The 14,314-nt window shown below is 47.7% G+C and overlaps 6 protein-coding genes and 1 pseudogene across 7 annotated transcripts; 3 read left to right on the top strand and 4 right to left on the bottom strand.

The window, feature by feature from the left end:
• Window positions 1–8: 8 nt before the first annotated feature.
• Window positions 9–2,722, bottom strand: F4807DRAFT_65863 (uncharacterized protein). Its single transcript, XM_048003315.1, has 5 exons — window positions 2,328–2,722; window positions 1,721–2,212; window positions 871–1,664; window positions 626–821; window positions 9–568 (listed from the first exon to the last, which is right to left on the bottom strand). The coding sequence occupies exons 1-5, from the start codon at window positions 2,493–2,495 to the stop codon at window positions 176–178; spliced, it is 2,043 nt and encodes a 680-aa protein (XP_047854950.1). The 5' UTR covers window positions 2,496–2,722; the 3' UTR covers window positions 9–175.
• Window positions 2,723–3,666: 944 nt separating this feature from the next.
• On the top strand, window positions 3,667–3,753 carry F4807DRAFT_t71 (annotated as a pseudogene). The gene has a single exon. The product of its transcript is annotated as a tRNA-OTHER (tRNA).
• F4807DRAFT_65945 (uncharacterized protein) lies at window positions 3,672–5,417 on the bottom strand. Its single transcript, XM_048003316.1, has 4 exons — window positions 5,112–5,417; window positions 4,151–5,037; window positions 3,761–3,885; window positions 3,672–3,693 (listed from the first exon to the last, which is right to left on the bottom strand). The coding sequence occupies exon 2, from the start codon at window positions 5,003–5,005 to the stop codon at window positions 4,196–4,198; it is 810 nt and encodes a 269-aa protein (XP_047854951.1). The 5' UTR covers window positions 5,006–5,037; window positions 5,112–5,417; the 3' UTR covers window positions 3,672–3,693; window positions 3,761–3,885; window positions 4,151–4,195.
• A 1,235-nt stretch (window positions 5,418–6,652) lies between these two features.
• F4807DRAFT_423404 (putative serf family protein) lies at window positions 6,653–7,780 on the top strand. The gene is made up of 3 exons (XM_047997769.1): window positions 6,653–7,032; window positions 7,280–7,364; window positions 7,430–7,780. Exons 1-3 carry the CDS (start codon window positions 6,970–6,972, stop codon window positions 7,471–7,473), a joined length of 192 nt encoding a protein of 63 aa, XP_047854952.1. The 5' UTR covers window positions 6,653–6,969; the 3' UTR covers window positions 7,474–7,780.
• Window positions 7,781–7,996: 216 nt separating this feature from the next.
• On the bottom strand, window positions 7,997–8,967 carry F4807DRAFT_459809 (Cupredoxin; the record flags this gene model as incomplete). The annotated part of the gene is made up of 2 exons (XM_048001421.1): window positions 7,997–8,031; window positions 8,088–8,967. 2 exons carry the CDS (start codon window positions 8,965–8,967, stop codon window positions 7,997–7,999), a joined length of 915 nt encoding a protein of 304 aa, XP_047854953.1.
• Window positions 8,968–10,510: 1,543 nt separating this feature from the next.
• F4807DRAFT_423407 (uncharacterized protein) lies at window positions 10,511–12,378 on the bottom strand. The gene is made up of 5 exons (XM_047997770.1): window positions 11,886–12,378; window positions 11,768–11,826; window positions 11,607–11,700; window positions 11,415–11,502; window positions 10,511–11,300 (listed from the first exon to the last, which is right to left on the bottom strand). The coding sequence occupies exons 1-5, from the start codon at window positions 11,976–11,978 to the stop codon at window positions 11,185–11,187; spliced, it is 450 nt and encodes a 149-aa protein (XP_047854954.1). The 5' UTR covers window positions 11,979–12,378; the 3' UTR covers window positions 10,511–11,184.
• Window positions 12,379–12,513: 135 nt separating this feature from the next.
• On the top strand, window positions 12,514–14,122 carry F4807DRAFT_66090 (uncharacterized protein). The gene is made up of 4 exons (XM_048003317.1): window positions 12,514–12,616; window positions 12,678–12,746; window positions 12,804–13,181; window positions 13,234–14,122. Exons 1-4 carry the CDS (start codon window positions 12,583–12,585, stop codon window positions 13,866–13,868), a joined length of 1,116 nt encoding a protein of 371 aa, XP_047854955.1. The 5' UTR covers window positions 12,514–12,582; the 3' UTR covers window positions 13,869–14,122.
• The last annotated feature ends 192 nt before the right edge of the window (window positions 14,123–14,314 follow it).

Consider the following 14,314-nt stretch of genomic DNA (forward strand, 5'->3'; position numbering starts at 1 on the left):
ATCATATGCACACGCGAGCGGTCCGGAGTGGCGCGCTTCTTTGCGGCGCTTGGGCGTCCCTTCGAAATAAGACGCCTCTTGCCGAGGGAAACCGGAGTTGGGGGTGCAATCTAAGTACCCTCCACCTTGACCTTGCTTCGTGTTGTCGAAGTTAATTCATCCTGCTTGTGTCGTATTAGTTATAGGCCCTTCGAAGATTCCGAGACGTAGTCTTTCTAAAACTCACCTCAGCTTTACGCTTTCCCGTGACCGGCTCAGGCGTGCCCCGAGCATACGACGGCGTGTTTCCACTACCCCTGAACGCCTCTTGGTAACAACTGGCGTGGTAAATCTTCTCGCCAACTTTCATAGTATCAGGCCACACGAACTCCTGAGCGTCATCCAACCATCGCGTCTCAAATTTCTCCTGGCAGATGCTACAAACGCTGTTTGCCAGGCTAGGGTCATCGGGGACCGGTATGTACTGTAATTTGGGGACCTTGGGTGCAGAACCACCCGTTGCTGCGTTAGAGTCCGTAGACGGGGCTACGTGGTCCTTATCAATCGTCTCCCGAGTTTTGATCCAGTCCTAGACATGTCAGTATATCAACTCAAGGGGTATTATGATTCACACGAGGGAGCTTACCATCTCATCGACTAGCCAACTTCGATGTTGACCCCGCTTCTCAACCTCTGCAATGCGCTGATTCACTCGGAAATGCCAATCCATGTGGGCAGTCTTCTTCTTTTTACCCTCCTCATCTTTCGGGAATCGTCGGCCACACTGGGAGCATTGAGGTCCCAGAGATCCGAAAAGGAAAGGTAGCAGATGGGGACGGAACCTACGGACCTGTTAGTGCATATAAATCATAAATGTGTGTTGAAACGTACTGTTTGAGAGACGAAGGTCTCAGGACGATATCACTCGTAAGAGACTCGAGTGTCACGGGACCAACCGGCCGACCGACCGGAGGCATCCCCGGAATGTTGATCGGCACGGGAAAGGGGATCGGCGGCGTAGGGTGAGAAACTGAAGTTGAATTACTAGCCGGCGGCGCAGCCGGAAGCATACCAGCTTGTCTCAACATGTTCATGAGTGCCATCGGATCAGTGGGAATCGGCGGAGGCGGCGGCGGGTGAGTGACAACGGGCTTCTGAGGCTCAACTCGTTGAGGAGGCGGAGTTGGGACGGGAACGGCCGGGGGAGGGGGGTAAGGTGTAGACGCTTGTGGCGTGGTAGACTTTCGAGCCAACAGAGTAGCTAGGGCACCTGGACCAAACAAAGAATCTATAGAAATCTTTGGCGCCGCTGCCGGCGGAGGGGCTACTGCTACGGGTTGTGGTACAGGGGTAGGGGTAGACGTCTGGGCAGGGGGTGCTCTTATAGTCACGGCAAGATCAGCAATTTGATTCTTAACAAGCACTAACTGATCCTGTGGCAGGTTCTGGGTCTGAAGTATTGTTTGCAAATCCACCAACGCCTTCAGCCTTCTCTGTATACTAGGATCATGCGGAGCTTGCGCAATCTGCGCCTTGGAGGCCGAGATCAGCCTCTGGATGTCATCATTTAAAGCATCTATGCTGATTACAGCCTGTGGTACACCATAGCCTCCTAATTGTGGTGGTTGAAAGGCCATTGTTGTTGGCATGGGTTGTGGTGTTGATCTGGATGGGGGAGGCTGACTCTGAATAGTGTATTAGCATAAACCCATCCATATTATATGAAGAATGTGATACTTACGATGTGTGGCGGGTAGCCGGCCGATGACTGGGCCGGATGGGGGTACGATGAACCATTGGTAGTAGGAAGTGGTGTAGGAGTTGGGTAACCGTTGACTTGAGGAGGCAGATGAACACCTGGTGGAGTAGGGGTTTCGCGATAAGGCATTCCCTGATTCATCGGTCTTCCACGGCCAAACAACTGTTGCTGACCTCGCGCATGCTCTCGCTGCGTCTGCAACGCTGTTGTTCTTGCCTTGATGAGGGCATTCTCAATGGGACGTGTAACGTCGGGGGGAAACACGGGTCTGGTGTCGAGAGAGCCTGGAACAGGTTCCTTCCAAGTCCGAAGCATCTCGTCCATCTTGCGTCGTGTAGCCATATCGACTGAGGCATACGCATCCATGAAGGTCTGGTAGAGCTTTCTGCCGAAGTAGAGCGTGTATGGTGTGCCTACATTCTTCACGATCGAGTCAAGGAGGTACAAGGCCGGCAACTTCTTAGGAGGGATGACCTAAAAATTCGTTAGCATAGTATTCAAGGGCACACCATCTCGATTAGCAATAGTGCAACAAGACAGTGACAATCAGTGTCAACTATCACAAAGCTAGCATAGAGATTGAACCTACTCGCTTGATATGTTCTTGAAGTGCTCCAGAAATAGCGTGTGCATGTTCAGTATTCTCTCGTGCAATCATTGTCAACGTATTAATTTCATTTCTGGCGAAGCCTTGAAGATCCTCAACGGCCTCCCGGAAGGCCAGGGCTACCGCCTCAGATTCGGATTCGTTGGACATGGTTGCTTAAGAGATATAAACACGAGGTAATTGGGTTGATGAAGGAAAGCTATTCAAATCTTCGCAAGGTGAAGAATAGTTGCAAGATGATGCCGCCACCGTTTTTTTCCTTGGTGGTTTGTACTAGAGAACAATGGCCCCGTTCTGAATTAGACGTGTAGAATGTCACAAAGCCAGACGGGCAGATGCCCCTCATGCAATAGTCCCTCACCAAGGAAAAAGCACGGCACGAGAATTGTAAATTTGCTGACTCTTGCCTAGCCCCACCAACTTTGTCAGAGCAGCCAGACAACTGGCTGTCTGGTAGACTGTCTGGTAGAGAGGACCGAAGAGTTAAATGACCGTTCAAAGCATTGTTTTCATCACCAGGATCCTGCTACGCGGATGGGCCAAAGGCCTAATCTGCGTGTTATCTCTTGTTTCTGCCAGATACTATTAATTGTTGCGAATAAATTCAGAGAGGCGTTTCGAATGCGATCGTAGGCGAACGCGTCGCAAGGCGGTCAAAGTCGTCGTGTCCAAGGCGATGGGATTCCAAATCGAGCTTGACTGTTGGTGGAAATCGGGAATATCGACGATAGAAAATTGTCGCAAAGAATGACTGTCGGGTATTCGGCCGAATGTTTAGAGATGGTTGCTTGAGCATACAGAATTGAGCCTTCGTCTTAATCTTGTGTGGCTAATTAAAGAAGTGATTTAAAAGATGGTAGAAGGGAGAGGGTTGCGTGGTAAGTGAAGCTTAGTTGTTGATGAAATGTAGAAATCGGATAATGGATAAAAGTTACATGGAATGAGGCTAATGAGCTAATAGAGTCACGTGCCACATAGAGCTAGCGTTCAACAATATTGTCATAGTTTAAACTAGGTACATTTTGACTTTAGGTAGGTTAGTACTCACTAGTCCCGAATCAGCAAGGTGCCAAAGATATTTTTAATTTCAGGCCTAGGTATGCATATATGCAAGAGATGTATTTAATCCGATAGGAAGCAACCCGTGGGTCCCGAAAGCATCCGCAGACAACACATGGATCTATCACACCTACATAGAAGACGAATTTAAGAACTTATTTAATCATTATGTCGCTTTCCTCATTATGATATACGCCAGAAGAACGCTGTAGTAAAAAATCAAAGTATTGCCCCTTAAACCATAATCAGGGTATATCCGTTTTCCCACATGGCGCAGTGGTTAAAGCGTCTGGCCGCGCATTAGCGTACGACTACGTGAAGCGAGTGGGTTCGAATCCCGCTGTGGGCAACTTAACCAACGGTCCGATTTTATTCAGGTTTTTTCACCCCGCTTTAGGGTTCATTGGGCGTTGGAGGGTGGTTCTGAGACGTTAGAAGAAGGTGGATCCGGAGTAGGGTTTTTCCTGAATATATCGGCTAGCTAACGCCGTCGCCAATTAGCTAGAGTAATGCACTGGAGGCAGGAGTGGAGGATAAAAATTTCTTATGTCAAGCGAAACTCTAGCTCTGTCTCTCTACCTAGAGAGGTACTCTAGACGTCCTATGCGCTAGTAGTGCGCGTTGATGTATATACCATACTTGCCCGTATGTAGTATATACGTCCTTCGGACGTAAACACGCTCATCATCATCAGGGTATATCCGAGGTCACCGTACCAGAACGCCTTTCCTCACTAAACACCATACCGTAATGCTTATCATACGTGGACAGATCATCTCGTGCTAGTTGACCTATATCCTATTGTCGGTAAAGCGGTCAAGATGACTGGCCTCGCTGTAACGGCTCGATCTCGATCCGGCGTTGAAGGCAGGGTGTAGCGCGGTGGGTGGGCGCTTGACGTCGGGAATTATGGGACTGCTGCGGTCATTGGCGACTGGGAGATCATCGCTAGGTCCGTACTCGACGTCGTGGGCGATCGGGTGACTGATCTTGGGCTTCGACTCGCCCTTTCCAAAAAACCACTTGCTCTTGGTTTTCTCCTTGCGGATCGAGTTGCTTCGGTAGCTCTCGTACTCCTCAGTGAAGTTGACGTCTCGGACGGTTGCGCCGTTGTTGCGGATCTCACGAGCACGGACACCGCTTGCTCGGTTGCTGAAGATGAGCGACGCAATGACGTTAGTAGCGCCGAATGCGATCGCGATGATGCCGGCTCCCATGATAGCTTGCCAGACCGCGAAAGGGACGTCCTTGTTGTTGTAAGTACTGTTGCTGAGCGCGCCTAGGAGGTGGCAGCCCATGAGGATCATGGCGATACCAAGCCAGGTGAAGCCGCGATCTTCGCCGAGGACCGGCCAGTTGCGTCCGATGATTCTCTTGCCGAAGTTAATCGGAAGCTCCGTCCAGAACAGGAGGCCGGCAACGGCGATGACGAAGGCCAGGGAGACATCGTTGAAGAACTGGAATCCGTTGGGCATCTTGGCGAAATACATCATGATTCCGGAGACGAAGATGACAGCTAGCAGAACGGCCAGGTTACAGGCACGGATGACCTGAAGAATTACGAAGGCAGAGCCTTGGAAACCGGACTTGGATCCAAACATCTTGAAGGCCTTGGAGATACCTAGATTTGTGTCTCTAGGAGCGTAAGCATTAGCGTTTCGGAGTTTTGGCAGCATCGTTGGCATTATAAAAAATGGGGAGACCAACTGTTGAAACTGCCTGCAGTTATCGTGAATCTAATTTTCTTGTCTTTGATACTTGGACCTGACTGGCAGATCTGTGGAATTCGATCGAACGAAAGGACGTGGAAGGAAAATGGCGTGGCCAAGAAGAGAAGTTGAACGAAAAGGGAAAATCCGAAGGGAGTGTGAGGTAACGATTTGTGTGGTGAAGCTTTATAAAAATATAAAACAATGGATGAAGTTGAAGAGATTGTTATTATGTACGTCCGTCTAGGACAATAGACCCTTGGTGTACAAAGCCGATGAACAATCACAAAGTTGGCAGACCGGCGGCTCAAGAACTTTTAATAAGTTTTGGAAAAAAGGAAGCATTGCTCAAAGAAGGATTGTAAGGAAGACAAGACAATAGATTTAGGAACAATCAGAGATTTGAGATACCTAGCAGCTCATCTGGGCGGCTCTAAAGTTTCGTATTGGGCAGATGTTTTCGACCAATGATTCTACTTAGGCGCGGACGGTCTCACGCTCTATTGAAGCCTGAGATGCCCCTCGTCAGGGACCTTTGCTACCGTACATGTTGAAGCCATTGGTAGACGCGTGCGGGTGAGCTAGGTACGAGCCAGCTAACTTCGATTCTTTCCACAGCTTCCCTGTCCTTTCAAGGGTTCATCTACAGGTGGAGAGAGACAAGGACGGATCTGGATATTATTGCTTGCATCCTCCATGATGCATGCTCATGATGCATGTGGTGAATCCCTACCCTTTGACCGTTTAGGTCTGCAACTCTTGGAGAGCCAACGCGAATCACGACTCTTAACGGTCCACGTACTATTGTGTTAGGAAACCCACAGCCAGGGAGCATGAGATAGAGCGTGGGGACACATCATCTCATCCAATGATTTAAAGATGATCTGTATCCCGTTGAGCGAATGTATCGCGAGAATTGAGTTGCCACGGAGGTTCCATTGGCTGTCGACGAACTAAATTCGTTTCAGGTCGTCCTCGCGCTTATTGGCTAAACTCCACCAAGGCCTTTTTAAATGGTAATAAGATACCTGTAAGAAAAGCACCTGCTTTATCGAACAATACAAAGACGGAATTTAGTTTAATTGTATTAGTTGATTAATTTTGAAGAGCTTGGGATATTTCCAATACTTTGTTGGATTTTATATTGACATTAAGGCTATTATGAAATGTCGCCGTAATTTTCAAGGCCCATTGTGTAGCTGTAGGATGGAACTTCGTTGTGAAGGATATAGGCGTATGAATGTATAGTATTAATGTACATATTGCAATCGATCATTTAGCAACCGTTGGTGACTCAAAGCATGTTCGGAGTTTGTTTCATCAACTTCTGTATCTGATCAGAAGGATTTGACAAATCCGTTGAAGCATAAGCTGTTGGCATCGTGGATGAATCCAATGAGTTGAGGTTTAGGTCTATCTCTAACAAGTGAAGAATGATCCAGAATAGTGACCAGGAAAGAATATGATTGGCTCAGAGGTCACGCGATCCTAAAATGGGGGTCCCTTCTACACTGACCTCAATTTTACCCGTCCTTGCCTGTCTTATTAGGCGGCTTTAGGGAAGGTTCCGCTGCAATACAGTGAGAAGAGACAGCGGCTCTGAGCAGGAACCCACCGCCTAAACTCCGACACTGTGGCTTATTTCTTTAGGCCGGGGTCAACTAGTATTTATTTTAAGCAACTGGCGGCTAGATACATGAACCTGCTATTTCTCGATTTTCCACACTCAAAGAAAAATCGGCCATCTCTATACAGCCAAGACACCGAGACGCAAAACAATCGACCCGCGTTTTATTAAGCGCTGCTTCTGCTACCCTTACCTCGTCTAATCTCTCTCTTCCACACACTCGGACGAAATGGCTCGCGGCAACCAGCGCGAAAAGGCGCGGGAGAAGAACCTCAAGGCCCAGGCTTCCCAGGTGAGTCTTTTCGCCAGCTTACGTCTGCTCATTCCCTCCTGTCCGCCCACCTTCCGTCCCGAACGCTCGCTTTCAATCGGTCGATGAAACCTCGCCGTAATACCACCGTTATGTATGAAAGGAAGGGTAGTTGTATCTAGTTTACATCGACCGACATGCGATGCATAATGGTGACGCGTCATGCAAAATGGCGGTGGAAATGCCTTCGGATGACATGACCATAGTATACTAATCTGCCCTCACGTAGAAATCAAAGAACGCCAAGAGCGGCACCGAGATGCAACGTGATAAGGAGGCCGTCGCCGAGATGATGCGCAAGAAGCAAGCTGCTGGTAAGGATGATCTTGCCTTGCGTATGTTCTAGATTTTTTGGTAGCTGATTGATTATGTGTCTTAGCCGACGCGAAGAAGCAAGCTGCCGCTGCCGCTGCCTCGAAGTAGTCGTTAGGTTATAGGCATGGTGATAGGCGTACATGCGTAGACGGGATAACAAATCTTTTTTCATGATATCACGACGTAGGACGAGTTTTCTACAAAGGGGTGGGACTCGAGGCGTGCAACGGCGTCTGGAATTTCTCAAATTCGTTCCTCGACGAATCCAACTATCCTCAATATAAAGCGTATTTGACTTTTAAGTCCGGTGACTATTCGTAGACGAAGTTACTATTCCGTGAACTTCGATTGCTGCGTATTATAGATCTTTAGATATAAGATAAATAGACATCATAACACCTCATTGAACGGGGAAATGGTATTTTACTTCATTGATGACCTATTAAGTGCACCTATAATATATAATAATATACGATCCAGTCATATGTTTAAAAAACCTCCTACGGCCAGGTAATAAAAAAAGAAGTCTAGTCATCCAGGCAAACCCCCTAAAACGAACATCTCAAATCGCAGTCGCCGCTGCCGTGGTATCACACTCATGATCCTCAACCGGACGCCGCACGTATATTAATTAGACGGTCTCCATCATGCTCGCAGGTAAAGCTCCTACATCGCTATTAGCATTAGCTTTAAAAAGATGCGGCGAGACGGGTATTACTAACCTGCGATACCACCGAAAGCACCAATGCCCTGGGCTGCCACGGCAGGGAAGCTGCCAGAACTGCAAGTGACGGCACAAACGCAAGCGCCGCCTTCGACCGTGCCGGTTCCTTGGTTGATGCTGCCAGAAGCGGCGGCGGCAGAAGTAGCAGCAGCAGGGGCGGCAGCAGCTGCAGATGATGCAGTCGAGTTACCAGTAATGGCACTTCCAGCTCCAGTACCATTTTGCGCGATAGCCATTTGTTGGAACATGGCCTGGGTCTTCGCGGCGGTAGGGTTGATAGAGAAGGTCATACCCTTACCACAGTGACCAGTCTGTTTGCAGTAGAACCATAGAGGGTCGGTGGTCATGACTTGCATGGCAACCTTGGGAGGAGGGTTGACGGTGTTGTTGGCGTTAGGCTGGAAGCCCGAGTCCATACCACCTTCCATCAGCTTGCAGGGCGTGGCAAACGTAGACTGCGTCGCCGTGTGGTTTGCGCTCATGAACTCGAAGATAACCATGTCGCCTACGTTGGCTGTTATGGAATCGGGAGTGTAGACTAAACCAGCGGCACCACCAACAGTGACAGTGTGAGTTGCAGCGGCAGCAACGGCAGCCGAAGTTGCGGCGGCGGCAGTGACCGTCTGAGTTACCGTGACTTGGTCGTGCAGAGTCGTCGTGGCGGCATTGTTTCCGGGGTTAGCCCAGATGACGATAACCTGTGTCGCACTCCCGAGCTGAACACCTTGCAGGATGTTGATAGCCTCGGCGGAACCGGCGGCGGCGGCTCCTAGTTCCGCCTTGTGGCTGGATCTCTTGTGCTGAGGGTAGACATTGTGAACGGCTTTCGCGATAGCCAGCGGCGCGATGGCGACCGAAAGAACTGCTGAGTACTTCATGATGGCGGTTAGGGGTTGATATTAATCGTAAATATTCCTTTGATAAGTTCCACCTGGATAACAGTACCGGACCTGGCAATAAGAAGCTTGAAAGGCGAGGGCCTGCTCGTAATTAGAGAATGAACAAGATGTAAAGCACACAACACTCGAGAGAGCGAAAGGAAAAGAGCGTATACACAGGACGAGTCGTCTGAAGAAGAGAGTGAAAAGAAACAACCCACGTCTGGACCCAGAAGGGCGACCTCTTCACTTAAATCCAGCATGGCGATCTCTTAGTTTGCCGTCAAGCCCGAGGCGAACCCTGAGATATTACTCCCTGACCAGGAGTTGCTCTCGAAACAGCATTAGAAAATCTTCCGTGCAGGACTGAACTGGGGTCGACAGCCGGGTTTGAGGCTGCTCCATTATGGCTGGATACGGACGGTAACCGGAAGTATGCCACTTAATTGTTCATTACAGCGGATACGTCGTCGAGTACGGAATAGGGCGGTCCATGGGTAGGCGTGTTTGGCGGCTCTAAGATTTGTGAGAGCTTGGAGTAGGAGGTCGATGTGACAGAGTTGTCTCGGATGGCGTTTTGACCCTTCGCTTAAACCGCTATAGAGCAGGGGTTTGTCAACGGTCATAGCTTGACCCGTTCAAATACTAAGACAGGGGAGCAACTGATCCGGAGCTGATTATTCACTGAACTATTGTACGTATGTGTGTTTATGGTTTCTGATATTGTCATAACAAATGTTTGAAGCGTCGAAGTAGATCGATCTGTTTTATTATTCTATGGGTAATCTGAAGTTGGGAAGAAAGTTGAGATGCCATAGGGAAAGCTTTCTAGGTTATCTCAGCTAGTTCAAGGGGATCTAGACTAACGGTCTCATCTCAAAAGGTCTTAGTGCAATGTCATTCTCAATTGAGTTTTGACCCCAGATGCTACCTATAATATAAGAAATATTAGTCTAAGCTTAAACTAAAGCTTATCCTTTAGAAGTTGGAACCTTGGAACATTGTGTCTCTTACGGCGCGTATTGCGAGCTGTGCTTCTGTCATGGGAACCACGTTTTGTCGATGCTATGCCGAGTCGGAATGAACTTCTCTATTATCCTTTAATAATTACCCAGAGACAAAAAAGTCGGAAGCTCTCAGGAATTGAAAATCATCCTTGGCAAGAAACGTGCATGTTTCCGTAGAGAGAACTAGAGTTGGAGGATCCTTGCAATTCCCATCTGAACTTCCCGGACGGTCGAGATTCTGTACCTGCTTAGGGGTTAACCTTATCTACCTAGTACCTAGGTAGGTAATAACCCCTTCCTAGTGTAGTCTTGACACTCAGGACATCGCAGCCTCCTGAGCCTCTACTTTTTACTGGGGCAAGGAAACTTTTTGATATAGCCTAATTCGAGTTAGACTTGTGCCTGCATGGAACAACGTGCTTTATTGAAGGGGGATCCCTGCCTATTAGTATCCGCACCATGTGCTTATTGTTGTTTCTTCAACAGTCTCATCCTTCGCGAAATTCATTCCTAGCTTCCAATTCACGCAGAATAGTCTTAAATGAGTTTTATAGGTTTTAAGAGTTTCTGCGAGTTGATGCCGGCGGCCTCTCGATAACAGCTAATTCGGCGTTCGGCTTCCTTGAGGGTTAGTTAAGGATTATGATCTTATCATGAAGTTGCTTATACATAAACCTATGGAACACGCTGTTGAGGCTATTGGCGTGAATATTACATACATCAACATTGATTATTATAAGGTAGGCATTGAGACGAGCTTAGGATGCTCTCCACAGTCGAGTATTACTACCCTCGCAGAAGCATTCCATAATTATTGATATAATGAAGAACTGCTAGTATCGTCGATTTTGTTTCTTTTCAACGAGCTAGAGTAGCCAAGCTGATAATCACAGCTAAACGTGGGGAAATCAGTTCATGATCTTCACGTAGAACACAATGGTAGCCTTGTTTTGTTTCCTCGCCTTGATCCTCCAATTACGATTTTGCAGTTTGAAGTATTCTGCAGGTCTCGTCCTAATGGCTGGAAACTGATGCACATGTCGTCGCATGCTAGCAGAGTCTAAGCTGCATGACGTTATCACCGTCACAACTGCTTGTGACACAAGGCGTTACAGATCCTTGCTTCTCACGTAGATCAGATCCCATGACGAATCCCACATCGAATCTGATTAGCTTTGAGATGGAATGGCAAATCTCTAAGATTTTCCATTCAGCTTTGCTCTGGCTCTCGTCGCTGTGATTGATCTCGTTGGCCTTCATAGAGTCCTGTATAATAGCCTGCGTAATACCAGGACATCAACAGTCTCTTCAACCCTTCATCATGCACTGCGATGTGATTATTAGCTAAACCCAATTCTTATAGCTCATCCTCACCTAGGAGGGTTTTCCCCTTCTTTCTTCGTGGCCCCTCAGCCGGGGTAGGGCTAATCTGAAGCTCACCTGAACCTAGCAGCCCTTGAGGGCCGGGAGTCCCGCCATGCGGATGGCTATGCTGGAAGGTCGAAGTTCCGTCCTCTTGTCCCCCATTCTGCGTTTCGTTAGAATCTTGGGAGATCTAGGCCAAGCTTTCTTGATCATCCGGGATCCCCTTCAAGGGTAGACTTTCAACAAAGCCGGGTCAATTGGACTTACAGAAGTTTCCCCTCTCATTTCGGAATCTGTTTTGAGGGAACGTGGACTTGACGGCTTGCGGACTTCCTTAGTCTCGGTCTTGGCATTCGAAGTCCTTGAATAATCCTAGATAAGTATGATTCCTATGAAGCCGCAGCCACATAAGTGGTGTGTGAACTCACTGATTGGACTTTAAAAGGTCTTCGACATTGCCTCCATTTTTGTGAATGCTGTGATATTTCTAGATGTTATTGATTAGACATGGAGCGACCAGCTTTGACAGAAAGAATTGGGCCATACCTTGTACTCTTCTAGGGCGTCGTTCCATGAATTTACTAGGGCAGAATCGTCCCAGATCTCGTTATGGGACAATCCTTCTTTGGAAGAACTCATCTTGACGATCAACGGATCTCCGAATTGGTACGCTGGCCTAAATTTATGTGGAGGAGAATTTGAGGCGTTGTGAAGACCTATGAAATTGAACCCGGGCGTATCGTATCGTTTATACCTAGACTGCCAATTTCATAGGCAACGATTTTGAGGCTAATTGGTAGTACCTTATCAGAATGTCGAAGTTTTAAGTCAAGCTCCTCACTAAGCCTCGATATGGCTAATATGACCAACTTCGAAGAAATTTAGAGAAGGCCTATGAAGAAAGCTATAGGTAGCTAGATTTTAGATAAACCGATTTGACGCTCGGGTTGTAAGTTGAATGAACGCGCCGTGGTATTGCAGTTTTCGTTTTCTTGAATCAATATCCCAGTTAGCGGTAGTAGTAGAATATGCACCTAGTAAGCTTAATTTGTAGGTATGTACCTGCAAACTTACAGTGAACATTGGAAGCTAGAGCTTGGGGAAGTGGCATAAGTGGGGCTCACCTTTTCACCGCCAAAATTCAAGTGGCAGAATTCCGGGCGCAAAAGATAAGAAAAAAAAAAGTTTCGCGATTTCGCCAAGATCGTCAACCAAACCATTACACAATAAAGACATCTCGGCAATGGCACCAGAACTTAGGAAAAGGAAGTCCAAAGGTAATTCTCTAACATATATCAATTTCTATTCTTGCTTCCTAGTTTCTAACAATAACAATAGAGGTCGCCGTATCGGCTGCGAAGCCTGCAACCAAAAGCAAAGCAGATGCTCCAGCCACCAAACGGAAAGGTTAGTGCAATGAACGATGGTGGACGTTTTTGAACCTCCAATTAACAGAATTTGAAGCTGCCGATGATGCGAGCCCAATTGCAGCAAAGAAATCCAAACCGACACAAGACGACAGTCGTTCGAAGAAGGTCAAAGCCAGTCGATTAACAGAGACGAAGGCGGCTAAGAGCTCCCGAGATACGAAAGTGAGCAAGGATGAGGATAAGGCCGACACTGAAGACGAGAATGCGCAATCCTCAGATGAAGAGAAGGACAATGCTAAGGCACTGGCGAAAATCGTTGATAGCGACGATGAAGATGCTCTAGTCGACGCCGATGCTACATTTCGGGAAGGCCAAGACGTGGGCAAAATTCCGAAGGAATCCAAGGAATTGCTCAAATCTTCCAAGTCTGGGGATGGCGATCACGGCGTCGTATACATCGGCCGCCTACCGCGTAAGTGCATTGTTGTGCGCCTTGAGATAAATGCTAATTTTGGAGGTTATAGACGGTTTCTACGAACATGAGATGCGCTCATATTTCTCCCAATTCGGCACGATCGAGAGACTCAGAATGTCTCGAAACAAGAAGACAGGAGCCAGTAAACACTTTGCGTTTATCGAGTTCACCGAAGCGCCAGTTGCAGAGGTTGTCGCAAAGACAATGGACAATTACCTACTATTCGGTCGAATACTGAAAGTCAAGGTCGTTCCCAAGTCGCAGGTCCACGAGGACCTTTGGAAGGGTTCGAACAAGCGCTTCAAGAAAGTGCCTTGGAACAAGATGGCCGGCAATAGCCTGAAGAAGCCGTTGTCGGAGACAGCATGGACCCAGAAGATCACAAAGGAAGAACAGAAGCGCGCTGGACGGGCGAAGAAATTGCAAGACATGGGTTATGATTTCGAAGGACCTAAGATTAAGTCCGTTGATGAAGTAGAGAGGGATGCTCCTGCCCTTGAAGGTGACGAAGATGAGACGCCGAAAACCGTTGAGGCAGCCCCCGAGGTTGTCGCAGTCACGAAGGAGGCGAACGATGACAATGATGATGCGCCCGTTGTTAAAGAGCCTGCTACGATAAGCAAACAAGATGCTGCCAAGTCGAGCAAAAAAGGGAGAAAGTCAAAGGCGAAGAAGGCTGCCTGATGAGTTTTAGGCTTTCGTCATAGGTTTATGATAAGTTAATGATACATTGATACTAAGAAATTCCACGGAACTTGAACTCTTCGATCGATACACCTATGAATCTATCTTCTCTTTTATACACACTTCCTAAATTACTAGGTAGTGGATATATGATGTGATATCTGCACATAGCGAACCTATTGTACCCATGGACTGAAGTCGGGCAGACAGCGGGATTATAAAAGGCATTGTCATTCTACTTCGACCGAGCATATGAATCAGCCATATAAGCTTCACAGCTGAGTGAGGGCGGCTTCAATTTCAAAAAGTGCCAGCGAAGGGTGGAAAATATGTGCAGAGGAAAAAAGCGTCGCAAATCTCGAAATTTCAGATTTCCTTTTAACGATTAATTAAGAGCCAATCAGACGCATGGACACAGACAAGCCACATTTAGAAGCCACTGGCGG

The sequence above is a fragment of the Annulohypoxylon truncatum genome, assembly GCF_022578515.1.
Source record: "Annulohypoxylon truncatum strain CBS 140777 unplaced genomic scaffold F4807scaffold_13, whole genome shotgun sequence".
In the NCBI taxonomy this organism is placed as follows: Eukaryota; Fungi; Ascomycota; class Sordariomycetes; order Xylariales; family Hypoxylaceae; genus Annulohypoxylon; species Annulohypoxylon truncatum.